General features: G+C 34.7%; 1 protein-coding gene across 2 annotated transcripts in view; it reads left to right on the forward strand.

Annotated features, from left to right (window-relative positions):
* The window catches only part of LOC105337747 (AT-rich interactive domain-containing protein 5B), a 16,555-nt gene extending 4,287 nt beyond the window's left edge, over positions 1–12,268 (forward strand). Inside the window, exons 3-12 of one of the 2 annotated variants that reach the window (XM_011442621.4) lie at positions 1,015–1,222; positions 2,326–2,562; positions 2,839–2,951; positions 4,843–4,996; positions 5,428–5,480; positions 5,684–5,781; positions 6,870–7,017; positions 7,947–8,033; positions 8,352–9,533; positions 10,001–12,268. In XM_011442621.4, the coding sequence (XP_011440923.3) occupies positions 1,015–1,222; positions 2,326–2,562; positions 2,839–2,951; positions 4,843–4,996; positions 5,428–5,480; positions 5,684–5,781; positions 6,870–7,017; positions 7,947–8,033; positions 8,352–9,533; positions 10,001–10,288 (2,568 nt within the window). In that variant the 3' untranslated portion in view covers positions 10,289–12,268. The remainder of the gene's footprint in view (positions 1–1,014; positions 1,223–2,325; positions 2,563–2,838; positions 2,952–4,842; positions 4,997–5,427; positions 5,481–5,683; positions 5,782–6,869; positions 7,018–7,946; positions 8,034–8,351; positions 9,534–10,000) is intronic. The other variant, XM_011442630.4, reaches the window with a different exon arrangement.
* Positions 12,269–13,807: the final 1,539 nt, after the last annotated feature.

The following is a 13,807-nucleotide window of genomic DNA, read 5'->3' on the forward strand; positions in this document are numbered from 1 at the left end:
CTGTATAATGTGTGGGTAGCCCCATTTCATGCACAAAAACATGATATATTGACAGGAAATGTTTGAAATTTTTAAATGTCACATTGTTTGGTATTTTATTTAATGACATGGTGTCAAGAGGGCTCTCTCTCTCTCTCTCTCTCTCTCTCTCTCTCTCTCTCTCTCTCTCTCTCTCCCCCCCCCCCCTTGAAATTAATATTAATGTTTATGTGTAAGAAAATTGACCAATATTTAATTGAGGCTTTTAGGTGCAGCTATATTTTGTTGAAATTTTATCTTGCAATGTTAAGCAGTGTACAGATGTACCAATTATTCTTTTCTTGCAAGCTAAAAAAAAAAATCAATTTGATGATTACCTTAAAATGGTATAGTCTATTTCAATAATGTATAAATCTATAGCTGCAACTAATGTGATGTCATTAACAAACATTGATCTTTTGATCAATATAAGGTGTTATGCAAATCTCTTTTTATTCATTAAGATATGTTTAGAATAGGTTCTGCTCTGTTGCACATGTACGCATTTTGAAATGTAGCTGTAACAGCGGCCTTGGGATTATAGACTGGTGATGTAATGTCCTACGAGTGTCAAAACAGGAATTTATTAAGATTAATTCTATCAATGCCAGTAGGCTCACAGTTTTATAAACTTTAATTAGATCATTTTTCCATTGTTGATGAAAACTATTTCTATAAAAAGTTACCAGATAATGAATCATTAAGCATGAAGTGAAGCCCCTTATGACTTACATGTGTATACCACTGTGAAGTGAAGATAAACAAAGGAATAAATTCTAGCTTTAAAATAGATCAATGCTTTGATGTTTCATAAGGTCAGAGGTTAATTATGGATATCTTAAGTTATTAACTAAGCATGATGCTTATCAAATCTGCACAATATGAGGTTTTTAGTTCAAAACAAAAACCAATAAAGAAATCCCAAATAACAGGCTTGTTATAATTACAGTGGATTGCGCTTCACTTCTGACAATAATGTGATTTAATTTTGTTTAGGATGAGATCCTTGCCATGTCGGAGAAGCTGATCCTGAAGGCCGGGGACCTAGTGCCGCTGTTGATAGAGAACGTGACTTGGACCTTCGGGCGGCCTCTGTGTCAGGAGGAGAGCCTGTCCCCCCACAAAGAGGAGTTCCGCAATATCTTTGTCTGCAACAAAAAGGGACTTAACTTCTCCGATGTTGAAAAGGAAAAGGAAAAGATAGGTACGGTTTTTTATTGCCGTGTTTTAAAATAGAAAGCACTAATAAAACAAGACCCTAAATAAACAAGGTTGTCAGAAATTAATTTCAATTTATTATGTATGTTAATAAATTGTTGATATTATATAATAAATATATTATATATTATATTATTAAATCATAACATTTATGATAAAGAAATATATATTTCTTGTACAGACATAATTGTAATTTGGCTATTTTAATACAGTGCGTAGGATATTCATTATGTATGAAATGATATATTAGAATTAGGTCCATGTTTCATGTTAATTCTTCATTAAACAGATTATATATAGCTGTACTGCCTCAGCATCCCCAGTATAATCAATAGAGTAGTTGTGGGCCATTTAATCCTCTCATGCCCTCCCACGTGGACTGCCTGAGAAATCAGGAGAAAAGTCATGCTGGTTTCAGTCCCACACATGCTGCAGAAACAGGGGATTACTGTCACATATTTATTTTATTTATCACCAAAAAAATGACACATAATTACGCTCTCAAGTCATATTGTTCAATGTTGGTGGACATATTTTCACTTCAAAGATGTTTAAGAGTCCAGGTTTTATAGCATTTCAAAGATTTGTTGGCAATGTAAATGAATACCAGTATTTTTAAAAAAATATTACTATAACTCTAAAATGTACTTATGTACATTTATACAAATTATATTGATCTGCAAGTATGAGTTGTATAAAATTAAAGCTACCCAACCACTTTAAGATTTTGTGTTGGTGTAATTTTGAAAGGGCAATAAGTATCTAACTTCCTTATTAGTCAGTCTAAGATTTATGGCAACATGTTTTTATGCTTTTATATACTTTTGTGTTAAAGTTTTTGTTATGCAATAAATGATATTGGAGTATCTGGCATAAAACTGGGGTCGTTTATAAGTCCCTGATAAAACTAGAGGCAATGGTCATGGTTGACCTTGATAAAACTAGGGGAATTGGTCATGGTCACTTTAACTTTGAGCGTTAAAGATTAAAGGAATGTGAAAAATGTATAGCTAAATGCTACAAGAAAGGTGTAGTATAAAATTTTCTTCAGGAGATGCTGAAAATATTGAATGATCTTTATTATTACAGATGACAAGGGTGACCTAACATCGACTCCTCTGACGATCCTCAGTTTCGCCCAGTACTGTAGATACAGGACAGTGCTAAAGAGATTGGAAAACATGGTGGACAAATGGTTAAGAAATGCAATTATTTGTGCCATTGGAGGAATTGTGACCAAATCCAAGAATGCCAGAATCATGTTCTGTAAGACGACCGTGGACGTCCCTGAACTGGATGACCTTGAGATTCGGTGTGACCATCTAGGTAACATTCATTATCTGCATGGTGACATGATGTTGATCAACCTACTGGTCGCTATAATAATGTGATCCTACTCAACACATTGCATTGGATTACAAGGATCTTTATTGTTGATCACGAAGAAAAAATTTATTTCTAAAAAAAGGGAGGGGGCAAATCTTGTTTTTATATACATGTATATTTAAATACTGTCTGCTTTAGGAGGAGAAATTCAGAGAATGATAACATTATCTCGAGTTTCTTAATTCTTCTTTTTTCCATTTTTAAAAAAAATATTAGCTCCTTCTCTGAAAGGGAGGCCGAGGAAGAAGAAATCGTTGACCCGGAGCGACTCAGACAGTTACGAGACTTCATCAGATATCTCCACTCCTGGAGGAAGGAAAGATGTATTGGTAGGTAGTTCTGAAAAAAAATAGTTTGCCTGTAGAATAATACTGTAGATTCCTTATTTTACGCGAGTACTTAATTCCACAATTCAGCCGTTTTCCATAAAATCGGAAGAACATAAAATCGCGAACGCCCAATTGTCATCATAGTTTCATGTAGTTTACATATGTCCAAAAAATAAAAGATGCGCTTCTTTCGATTTTATGCGTTAAAATAAGAATCTACAGTAACCAATCATTCAGTACTAAACATTCTCACAGTCAGACATAGCTTTACTGTAGTATCCTTATAAAGGAGAAACAGTGTATGGGACACCTTTATTTTTTGAAGAACTGTCTTTTAATAAAGAGAATAAACAATAGAATTGACTATAACTTATAGATAATTTTTTTTGTCTATATAAACAGCCTTTATATCAGAGAGCATAGACCAGTTTGTTAAAGTTTCAGCTTTTTATTTATACTTAGTGATTGCATGGGGTTGTAATGAATTTTTCTCTTATAAGAAATTATAAATTCATTTTATGGTAAATAAAAATTTACACAATTTGAAATTTTAACATAATGATTATATTTTGGACATGATATTCTCTCACCTACATGAAGATTCCAAAATGTTCATACCACATTTTAAAAAAAATGAATTTGACATAGGGGCCTATGTTAATGTGGTCAATGCTGGTGGGTTCCTCTACAGTTTAATTTGTATTTTGTTTTATGTTAAAAAATCAAGAACATGACTATCAAAATAAGCTGATGAGAGTTCTAACATTTGAAATTATTTAATAAATGCTGCTGTTAGTACTCCGAACCTGCTGTTTTAGTGATTCAATAAATAACAGATGAATGTCATATTAAATGTCTATAATAACATTACTTGTTCCAAATTTTCTATTAAAAGTTAGCTTAATATTGAGTTAAAAATTATACTGTTTTATAGAATTAATAAAATTAATAGCCTGAGAGTGTGACATCAAATGCCACCACTCGGTCATTGTCGTATATTTATGTTAATGAAGTGTATGCGGGTTGTTTGTCCTGTTTAAGGCTGTTATTTGTGACGTTTTGTCGAATGAAGTATCTGTAAGTGTAACATTGACACTATAATCATAGCATATCCATTTTTATCTCAATACAAAGATGATGTTTTAATGCCATCAGAATTAACTCAACCATTAGTTAGACTGGCAAATAGTTTGTTTAAATAGGAAATCAAAGGAACTAAAGTGAAGAGTATGACTATTGATCAAATGTATATTGCATCACTGGATATAAGTTGTTCAGAATAATGTATTATGCACATAAAATATCTTTTAAAAGCTCTGTATCTAAATTTAACTAAAACGGAAATGACATTTAAAACAGCTCTTTTATGCACCGTTTACTGAATTGAGGATATAATACCCCATTACTAGCGTACATTTGTATCCACTGTGTTCAGATAACATGTGGCCACTTAAACTCATACAATATAACAGGCCAGGCACTTGGACTATAAGGATTGTTTTTTAAGAAATAAAGGAAATTTTAAATATAATTCTGATTATAACTTCATGCAGTGTTATTTGCCTTCATAGTTTATCGATCAATTGTTATTGATTGTTAGCTATCTGTCTACATAAATGTTTAGCTGTTCTATGCATAAATACAAAGACCTTTTTGCACATTTAATAAACATCAAATAAAAACAGGGAATGGTGGTTAATATTAAGGGGGAGACTAAAGATGTACTTGTTTCTGACAGTTGGTTAATAATATTGAAGGGAGACTTATAAAGTATTTGTTTCTGACGGTTGGTTAATATTGAAGGGAGACTTATAAAGTACCGGTATTTGTTTCTGACGGTTGGTGAATGTCGAGGATACTCTAATGGAGTACTTGTCTCTGTCCATTACAGATTGGGAAGAGGGAGTCGGCCCTCCGCAATGGTTTGAAGTTTGACAACAGTCAGGTCAGTGCCGAGGAACAGGAGTTTTTATTCAATCTTCACTGCTTCATGAAGAGGAGGAACACCCCCATCAGCCGTATCCCCTCGCTGGGCTTCAAGCAAGGTAAGGATCCCTACGGTCCACCACAACCACACAGCTACACTGTATCTGGGATCCCCAGGGTCCACCCCAACCACACCGCTACACTGTATCTGGGACAGTCTCTCTGTATTGACAAGTCCCAGTTCAGCTTCTGATGTGCCTGTCTATTCATAGATAAATGTTACTTTTATCTGTCTGTAGTCTAATGTTACCTATTAAAGTATTTATAATTTTATGATTTTTTATTCAGGTAGACACTACCTACCGGTAGATATCAAATTCAAATTTCTGCTTACTATGTTTGAAACAGTTAATGATATTGATTATCAATACATGTATCCAGTATTTGATTGACATGAACAGTTGGATGTTTGATAGCTGTTGATGATATATTCTATAACAGTGTGTAATATCACAGAACTATTAAAGGACTCATCATTTCTTTATTTCAGTGGACCTTTACTTTTTCTACACTTATGCTCAAAAACTAGGGGGATATGAAATGGTGAGAGCTCATAATTAATAGATAAAGCAAGTAATGTCTGATCATTCAAAGACTTTTCTATGAATAAGTCATCCTCATCAATATTGATAAAAATATTTGAGCTTCTTTTGATAAACGATACTAATTTGTCTATATAAAGGGTAATGAGTTCACATCTATTGAGCTTGTTTTGACAAAAGTTTCTACCTGTTTGTTATTTTAAGGTGACACAGAAGAGGTTATGGAAACACCTTTACGACAGACTCGGAGGAAATCCAGGAAGTACAAGTGCTGCCACCTGTACTCGAAGGCATTACGAAAAGTAGGTCACTTGAGACTGTTACTATTCTAAAAATATGAAAGCAAGACTGTCTCTTTTTTTAATTATTAATCATGAGAAAATCAATGATATCCCAGTAAATTTACTTTCAGCTGTTGCAAGCTGCAAAGTTTAATTTTGTTATGTTGCTAGAAATTTGATTTTTCATGTGATCATCATCCCCTATCTAAAATATTTATATCGTACCTTTATCATTGAGTTAAATTTTCAAAGCACTTTGCATTTTAGGGATGCGTGAGGGGGAATATAAAGATATTTTGAGAGAGAGAGAGAGAGAGAGAGAGAGAGAGAGAGAGAGAGAGAGAGAGAGAGAGAGCATTTTATTTTCCTTATTTAAAAACAACATATATTTGAAAAATTAATGCTCTTGAATTATGCAAACCATTTTTTTCCTCAATGCAAACACAAATTGCAACCCATTTAAAAGTGTTAAAACTGAGATTTATGATAGTTTGTTTAAAAAAAAAGGAATTAAAGCCAGTCAGGAAGGGGGCAGGAAATGCTCATTTTGTAGGAACAGTTGTTAAATCATATGAATTCCTGCTCTTACAAGGATGATATCGAACAAGGTCTGGAATTTTTCTTTGTTTGATATGTAAAATACTGCTATTATTGGTTAGTGTTTCCTTTTTCCTTGACCTTTGGTATTTGATGATAATCACAATTAGTGGAAACAGTACTCTGTTGTTAATTTAAGACTGTGCTTATTTATTCAGATCTATACTTTCTGTATATATAAGATATACACATTTATTTATTGATATTTTGAAATCCAATTTAATGCATTCATATAAGCTTTTGATTCTACAAAAATTGAATGCATTTTCCACATGTTAACATAATATAAATGCAGATTCTGTACTGTACATTGGCTCTTACAATTACATGTACATTCAAATAAAATGTAAAGTGAAAAAACTTAATTGAAATCACTGTATTATAGAATTTTTCACATTGTAATAACACATGATGGGGGCATAATACTTGCTGAGGAATTTTATAGATGTATTTTGTCTTTGACAGATTATTACTTGCTGTGGAATTCTATAGATAAATTTTGTCTTTGACAGATTATTACTACCTTATGAGCGATATGACAAAGGCCGCAATATTGAAAAGAAACACTCCAAACATCACAAGGAGGAACCCTCCACCACACACAGGGAAGACAACTCTTGTATGACTCCAACAGAGGACGGATTCTCCAAACCTAGAAGGGTGAGCATCTGATCACTGTGAGGCCCCATACAGGTGTTGGTGAAACACGGCTCCCTCAGCAACTGTACAACTTACCTGTAGATGTGTTCAGTTTCTATACTGGCCTAAGACCAATTCTCACCAAGCAGCATTTCCTACCACCATTAAATTGTGACGTTTCATTGAACTGGTACCTTGTGAGAATTGGTTCTAGGTCTGTACAGTATAAAAGTGTTGCATTGTCAATGAATTTTTCAGATACTGTACTGTGTACACATAGGTGTGTTACATAAATCTCATGATCATAAAGCCAATTAAGACTTTGTTTTCAAATCTTAACATGAGAAGCCAATTGAATTTGGATATTTATGCACCTGGTGTTGATAAATCTTTCCTGTTAGCATTTGAGGGCTGGTGGCAAAATGGAGGATAGTTTCTCTTGTGTAGTAAATATTGTACAGTTTTAAATATACAACACTGATAATCATGGCCAATAAGCCCATTTCCAGGCCTACATGTACATGTATGTATGAACATGTGACCAAATTGAAAATAATATATTGACACTCTATTTTTATCTAAAAATAGCCCTTAAAAGTTAACGAAAAAAAAAATAACTTCATATCAATGTGCACATTTTCTAATATCACACAATGCACTATAAAAATACTACCACTATATTCACATTTCCCCACCTCTCATTTCCCCTTCAGCACCAGGGACATCAATTTGTTTAGACAACTATTCCTTTGTGACAGACCTTCTAAATTATTATGTATTTCATACTAAATGTAATTTACAAACTTTGAAATTTATTTCTACTAACTTGAAGGATTAACGATACGAATTTGAGTTAACTTGAGCTGTCATCTTGATTAACCTAACAAAATATCTGTATATGGTCTGTGTATGTTGCATGGTGGTGAGTGTTGGTTTCTTTATACTAACAGAGATTTAAAACCACTCTGACACTCAGACAGAGAGCTGAACAGTGGGAACAAATCCGAAAGCTTAAGGAGAGGCAAAAAGCCATCAAAGTAGGTTTCTATCCCCAGAGCACACCTGAAATGTAATGTGTAGAAACAGACAGTTTTTTGATGCATATATAATTTCTGCAAAATTGCAATGTACAATTACCAGTATTTTGCTAAAAGTTTTGTCCAAAAATACTGTTTTTGATGAATCCCACACTAAACATACTTGATGGCCTCCTTCACTTCATGTTTTAAATGATTGACTTGCCAGGAATTAAACACTTAAATTTAGAAGATTTGGTTCCAGAAATAATATTTCAATATTTTGTACAAAAATGATCAAATTAGTCATATGGATTTATGATTTGGATCTTGTTACAGGGCAGAAAACCCGGACGACCAAGGACAGTGAAGAATCTCCTGGATAGTTCAGAGAAAGAGAAGACACAGGCCCTCTCCTACACGAGCATTAAGACTGAGATTAGCAGTAGAGAGGAGACAGAAGACGCCCCAGGGGACAGGCTGGAGGGCTCTGTTATGATCAAGGAGGAGAAGGAAAGTGTGTCAGACAGTGAATCCCATGTACAAACTGTGTTCAGCCAATCGAAACTCTTCCAGCAAAACTCAGTGCAGGGGTCATCTAGTACAAGCATGAACCACTCCAACGCCATGGAGAGAGACGTTCCCAATATCCCGGTACACCAGGCAGCGTTGTTTTATCCACAGACATTTGTCCCCCTGGGTGGACTGCATCCTATGGGACTCCCGCTCATGAATCAACTACCTATGGGAATACCCAGGTTTCATAATCATCCATTATTCAGTCCAGCTTCATCAGAAAAGCAGCAGCAATCATATCGTCCAAACATCCTAAGAAACTCGCAGAAGACACCTCAAGAGATCCGATCAGCCCATGCTTCATCCAAATCCTCAGGTTATCCACTCTCAAAGTCTGTGGACCCGTCTCCAAGTCGCCAGACTTCTAACATGTCCCCTGCTTCATCATCAGCAGCATCCTCCCCAAAGACACTCATGGTACCTCCAGCTCACTCCAATGGCCTCAAAAGGTCCTTCTCAACAAATCATCAAAAGGTTTCCACTGCTTCAGCTCCAAACTTTGCCAATAAGTCATTGTTGTTTGATTTTGAGAGTCCCAAACGTCGAAAGCTAGATGTTGCAGCTATTAATAGCTCAGAATGTTCTGATGAGCCAACAGACTTAAGTATGAAAACTCTGAAAAAAAGGACTGGTTCAGACAATGTTGAGAGAACTGGTACTCCCAGTAGGGACACCCCAGAGAATCTGTCGAATCGGGAGAGATCTCCCTCCCGAAGTCGGCCACCAGTCCATTCTAGTCCTGCAGGCTCGGAAGCACCTACTGATATTCCCCACAGTGTGTTCAGTAAGCGGCCTTCATCTGTGTTCAATACGTCACCTACTTCCCTCAGCAGTAGCATGGTAGAGCTCAGTAATGGACCATCTACCCCCTCACAATCTCAGGAGGGACTCCGGTCAATGAAATTCGAGTCCCAGGATCTCAGAAAGTCCAGGAGTGCTATAAAGGTAACATTTTAGTTGGAGTACTGTCACATCTACACTGTTTTGATGAATTTATAAATATCTCTGTGTTGCCATATGCATTGGTAAACATAGAGCAAACTTTTGTAATGCTTTAAGAGATTAAACAACAACGGAGATATATTGCTTTTGATTATTGCTGAAGATGTTAATAATGTTGAAATAGGGTCTGGGAATTACAATATGATTGAACTTCATAATCTTTCACTTCTTGAACACCATGCATGTAATTATACCAAAGTGAGTAAAGTTCCAACTACATGTACTGTTTAATGAGTTGAGAACTTTGTAATACTTGACTCTCAAATCTTTGGTTATTCAGGCCCATTGAGTATAAGCTAATGAAGTTTGACAGTACCAGTTTTTGTTTTCAACCAGTTTACAGTTAATCAATTATCATTTTGATACCTTTCTGTCCTTGTGTATATCACTGAGTTTTCTGTATATTTCAGGGTTCTGAGTCCTTCAGTTCCAGTATGAAGGCTGCTGGCCTACCAGAACTTCCTCCAGGAATGGTCCACCCAGCATTCCTACACCCTATGATGCGTCCCTCAGTCCCCATCCCACAGAGCGGCTACTTCCCCATCCCCCTACAGCTTCAGCAGCTGTACCAGGCCCAGCTGAGAGCTAGTGCTGCCTACGACGGCCTTCTACAACGAGACCACGCCTCATTCAGTGGAGTCCCCCTCCCAATGTTTGTTCCACAGATGCCTCTGTACTCACAGAGAGACAAAAAGTGACCGGCTGTGCAATCTTTGTCAACTATCCTTTATAGCTATCTAATTTGAAGTTTGGGTTACCTCAATGCAATTATTGGAGTATATTTTTAAATATTTTCTCTGAATACTGATCTTGATGTAGAAGTTATGGTATACTAGTACATGTATATTGTGTATTCAATGTGCAAGGTTGAAATTTCTTGTGAATGATTCCACTACAATTTAAGAAAACCCATCAAATCATGAGAAATTCCAAGTCTGTGCATCTCCCGGGTAGATGTAGAATCTTAAGTCGTGCTGTTGGCGGCACTGGTTCTAACGGAATCTATATTTTGTTATTAACCCTGTCCACTGTTTTCAAAGTTGAAATGTGTATGTTGATTTTTCATATGATGCTGATAGCATGTTTTTGTTTTTTGTTTATAAAACTTTTTCTTATGATATGTTACTACAAATGATTATCCTAGCATAATACAGATTTTTCTATAGAATGAGTTTAGACTGATATGTAGTTATTGTTTGGATGAGATTAGAATGAAAGAAAACTCATTGTAAAGAGTTCTGCTCGTGCATAAATCTGCAATGATGGCGACTGTAAATCACTTTTACTGTGTTGCATTTGAAAACTGAATTAGGATACTTAAACACCTGTTTTTGAAAACTTTTTTTTTTAATATAATTTTTTCTATTATATATTTACAATGTATAGTATAACTTACTAATTTTTATCTTTAAGTGTACAATGTACCAACAGCAATATTTGTTAAGACTTTGGTTTAAGTTTCTTGGGAAGTAAATGATATGCTTATACATGTACTGCTTGACATGTAATTACTAGCTGTGCATTTGTGTGATATGGGAACAAGCATCAATCTAGGCACAGGTATTAATGGGGGGTAGTACACTAGACCGTGGTAATCACTAGTGGTAGGTTGTACTTCAGACTTGTAGGCATTTACTATCAGATTTCATTGAGCAGAAAAGTGATTTACAGTAAAGCAGCATGTGTTCCATCTCTTGTGTACGCAACAGAGAAGCATGCCCACTGGTATGACAACTGCTGTGGTAGCTATTTTCTATTCCCACTTCAAATATTCATGAACACAAAAAAAATGCAGTTTACTGATTTCACATAAATTTAGTAAATATGATACGTTGTTTTCAATGCTTTTTTCCTTAAGAGAATCACTTTAAATATATCGGCATTGTTTTTCTTTTTAACATGGTATTGGGTATATGTTAATTTATATTTTAAAATATTTGTTTTTATCCGATCTTATTAAAATTTATTTTGCTATGTTTATCTCAAAACTTAGAAGTGCATTTGCAACAGTGAGGATGTCATCCTAAGTTAACTGGAACAAGTGAAGTTTCCATCTGTAGGGCAAATTCTGGACTGTTGTGTACAAAGAAACGGAATGTATGTGTCTGTAGCAGGCGCCCAATAAACAGCATATTGATGTTAGCTTTAGACTAGATTTTATATTATGGTAGTACTTTACTTTCCCTATAGCTTACAACTTCCCTTTTTTATAAGTCCCAGATAGAGAGTCATCGAGAGATATTGTGTAGACATTTTTGTTGTTTACTTTGGAGTCTCTATTGTTTTTTATAGTACTTTTTGTTGGTTGTTTATTTTTTTCTACCAGATCTGCCTTACAGTTTATTTTGTGGAGATCAGAGAGAATTGTCATTTTAAACAAATTCCAAAGACTGCAATAATGTGAATGATTTGATATTATCAGAAGAAATTATTTTATGAATCATGCTGTAGGAGAGTAACTCCGAGTTGATACTCCTGTGAAGTGCAATTCTCACCAGAAATCATTACTGATTAAAAGTGTATGATGTCTTTCAACACTCTGCAAAAGTAATATCACCAAAGTCATGAGCCAAGAACTCCATCAAATTAAGAATATATTTATATTTGTGCATTTTGTTATGCAACTAAAATGTCGGTTACAAAGATTTATAATAAAGATATACTAGATTCTATAGTAAGTGGTTTTTTTTCACTAAAGGGAACAAACTGACCATAATAAAGGACCTTCATGCAAGTCCTCAGATCAAAATCAAACCAAACTGAATCTTAGCCAAGACTATGTTCAAACAAAGAAATGACTGTTATGATCTGTGAAGGTGCTAGATCTAGACATGACCAGAATTTCTTTTTTGCTATTTTCCAAAGTGTAATTACCATAATGATAGGTCTTCTTAAAACTGAAATAGATAAGGCATAATATCCTATCACTCCTGGAAATGTATATAAACAAGATGTTTGTAAAACACTTATGCCCCCCTCCTTTTGAAACATCTGTGAAGAAAATGAATGGAAACTGCAAATAATTAATACATCTGCAAAGAAAATGAGCAGAAACTGCAAATAATTGGAATTTTTCTTCGTCTAAGGGGCATAACTCTGTATAAAATAGCTCAATTGTACCCAAAATTAAACTTGACCTAAATATTATCATGATTTTACCTGCATACCAAATTTCATTTCAATATGTTCATCCTCTGCCAAGAAAATGAACGGAACCTGCAAATAATTGGAATTTTTCTACGTCTAAGGGGCATAACTCTGTATAAAATGGCTTGTTTGTACCCAAAATTAAACTTGACCTAAATATTATCATGATTTTACCTGCATACCAAATTTCATTTCAATATGTTCATCCTCTGCCAAGAAAATGAATGGAAACTGTTGGTGGACTGACCAATTAACCGAGAGACACAGACAGCAGCAAAGCAATATGCCCTCTCCTCTTTGAAGGGGAGTATAAATATATACAGGATTTTGAAATCAAAGGATGACAAATGTGAGGAATCTTGTCATTTGGATTAAAAGAATTAAAACATACTGAACTGTTTATCAACAATATCAAAGGAATTCTATTGCAGTGTCAATACATGTATTTGACAAGTGAAAAACTGTTAATGTGACAGCAAACCGGGTTTTCTTTCATGTGAACTGTATCCATAATCCATGTCAACCATGAGTTGATCAACACTGTACCTACTGTATCCAGTGAAATGGAGTTATCCATACAATGAGGGTACCCTATATGCAATATTTTGCCAAAAAATGACGAAGTTCAAAAGCTGGTATTTTTTTCAAATTATCCAAAATCAAAATCCTAGCAATATGCACATCTCTGATATATGTACAATTAATTGAACTGCAAAAGAACAACTTATCTTGAAAACTGTAGGAGTTATCCGTACAATGAGGGTACCCTTTTGTCAGCTGCCTGCCCGCAACTTTCACCATTTTAATAACCGGATTTTTCCGTTGGAAAACCCGTTTTTAAAACAAGGAAAATAATTATCCAGATTTCCCAATCCTCAAAGTATTATCCAACAACAGACTTTGAACTTCTTACTTTATAATTGTCAATGAACAGATTACATGCATTTAATACAAAGATGGAGCATATTTCCCAGTGTATTTGCATCTTCAAAAAATGCAATTAAATTCACTTTCCTCAAACATGAAGGATTGCTTTTCTGTTACCACTAGGCCAGTTAGTCATTGCGATT

The sequence above is a fragment of the Magallana gigas genome, chromosome 8, assembly GCF_963853765.1.
Source record: "Magallana gigas chromosome 8, xbMagGiga1.1, whole genome shotgun sequence".
Lineage (NCBI taxonomy): Eukaryota > Metazoa > Mollusca > Bivalvia > Ostreida > Ostreidae > Magallana > Magallana gigas.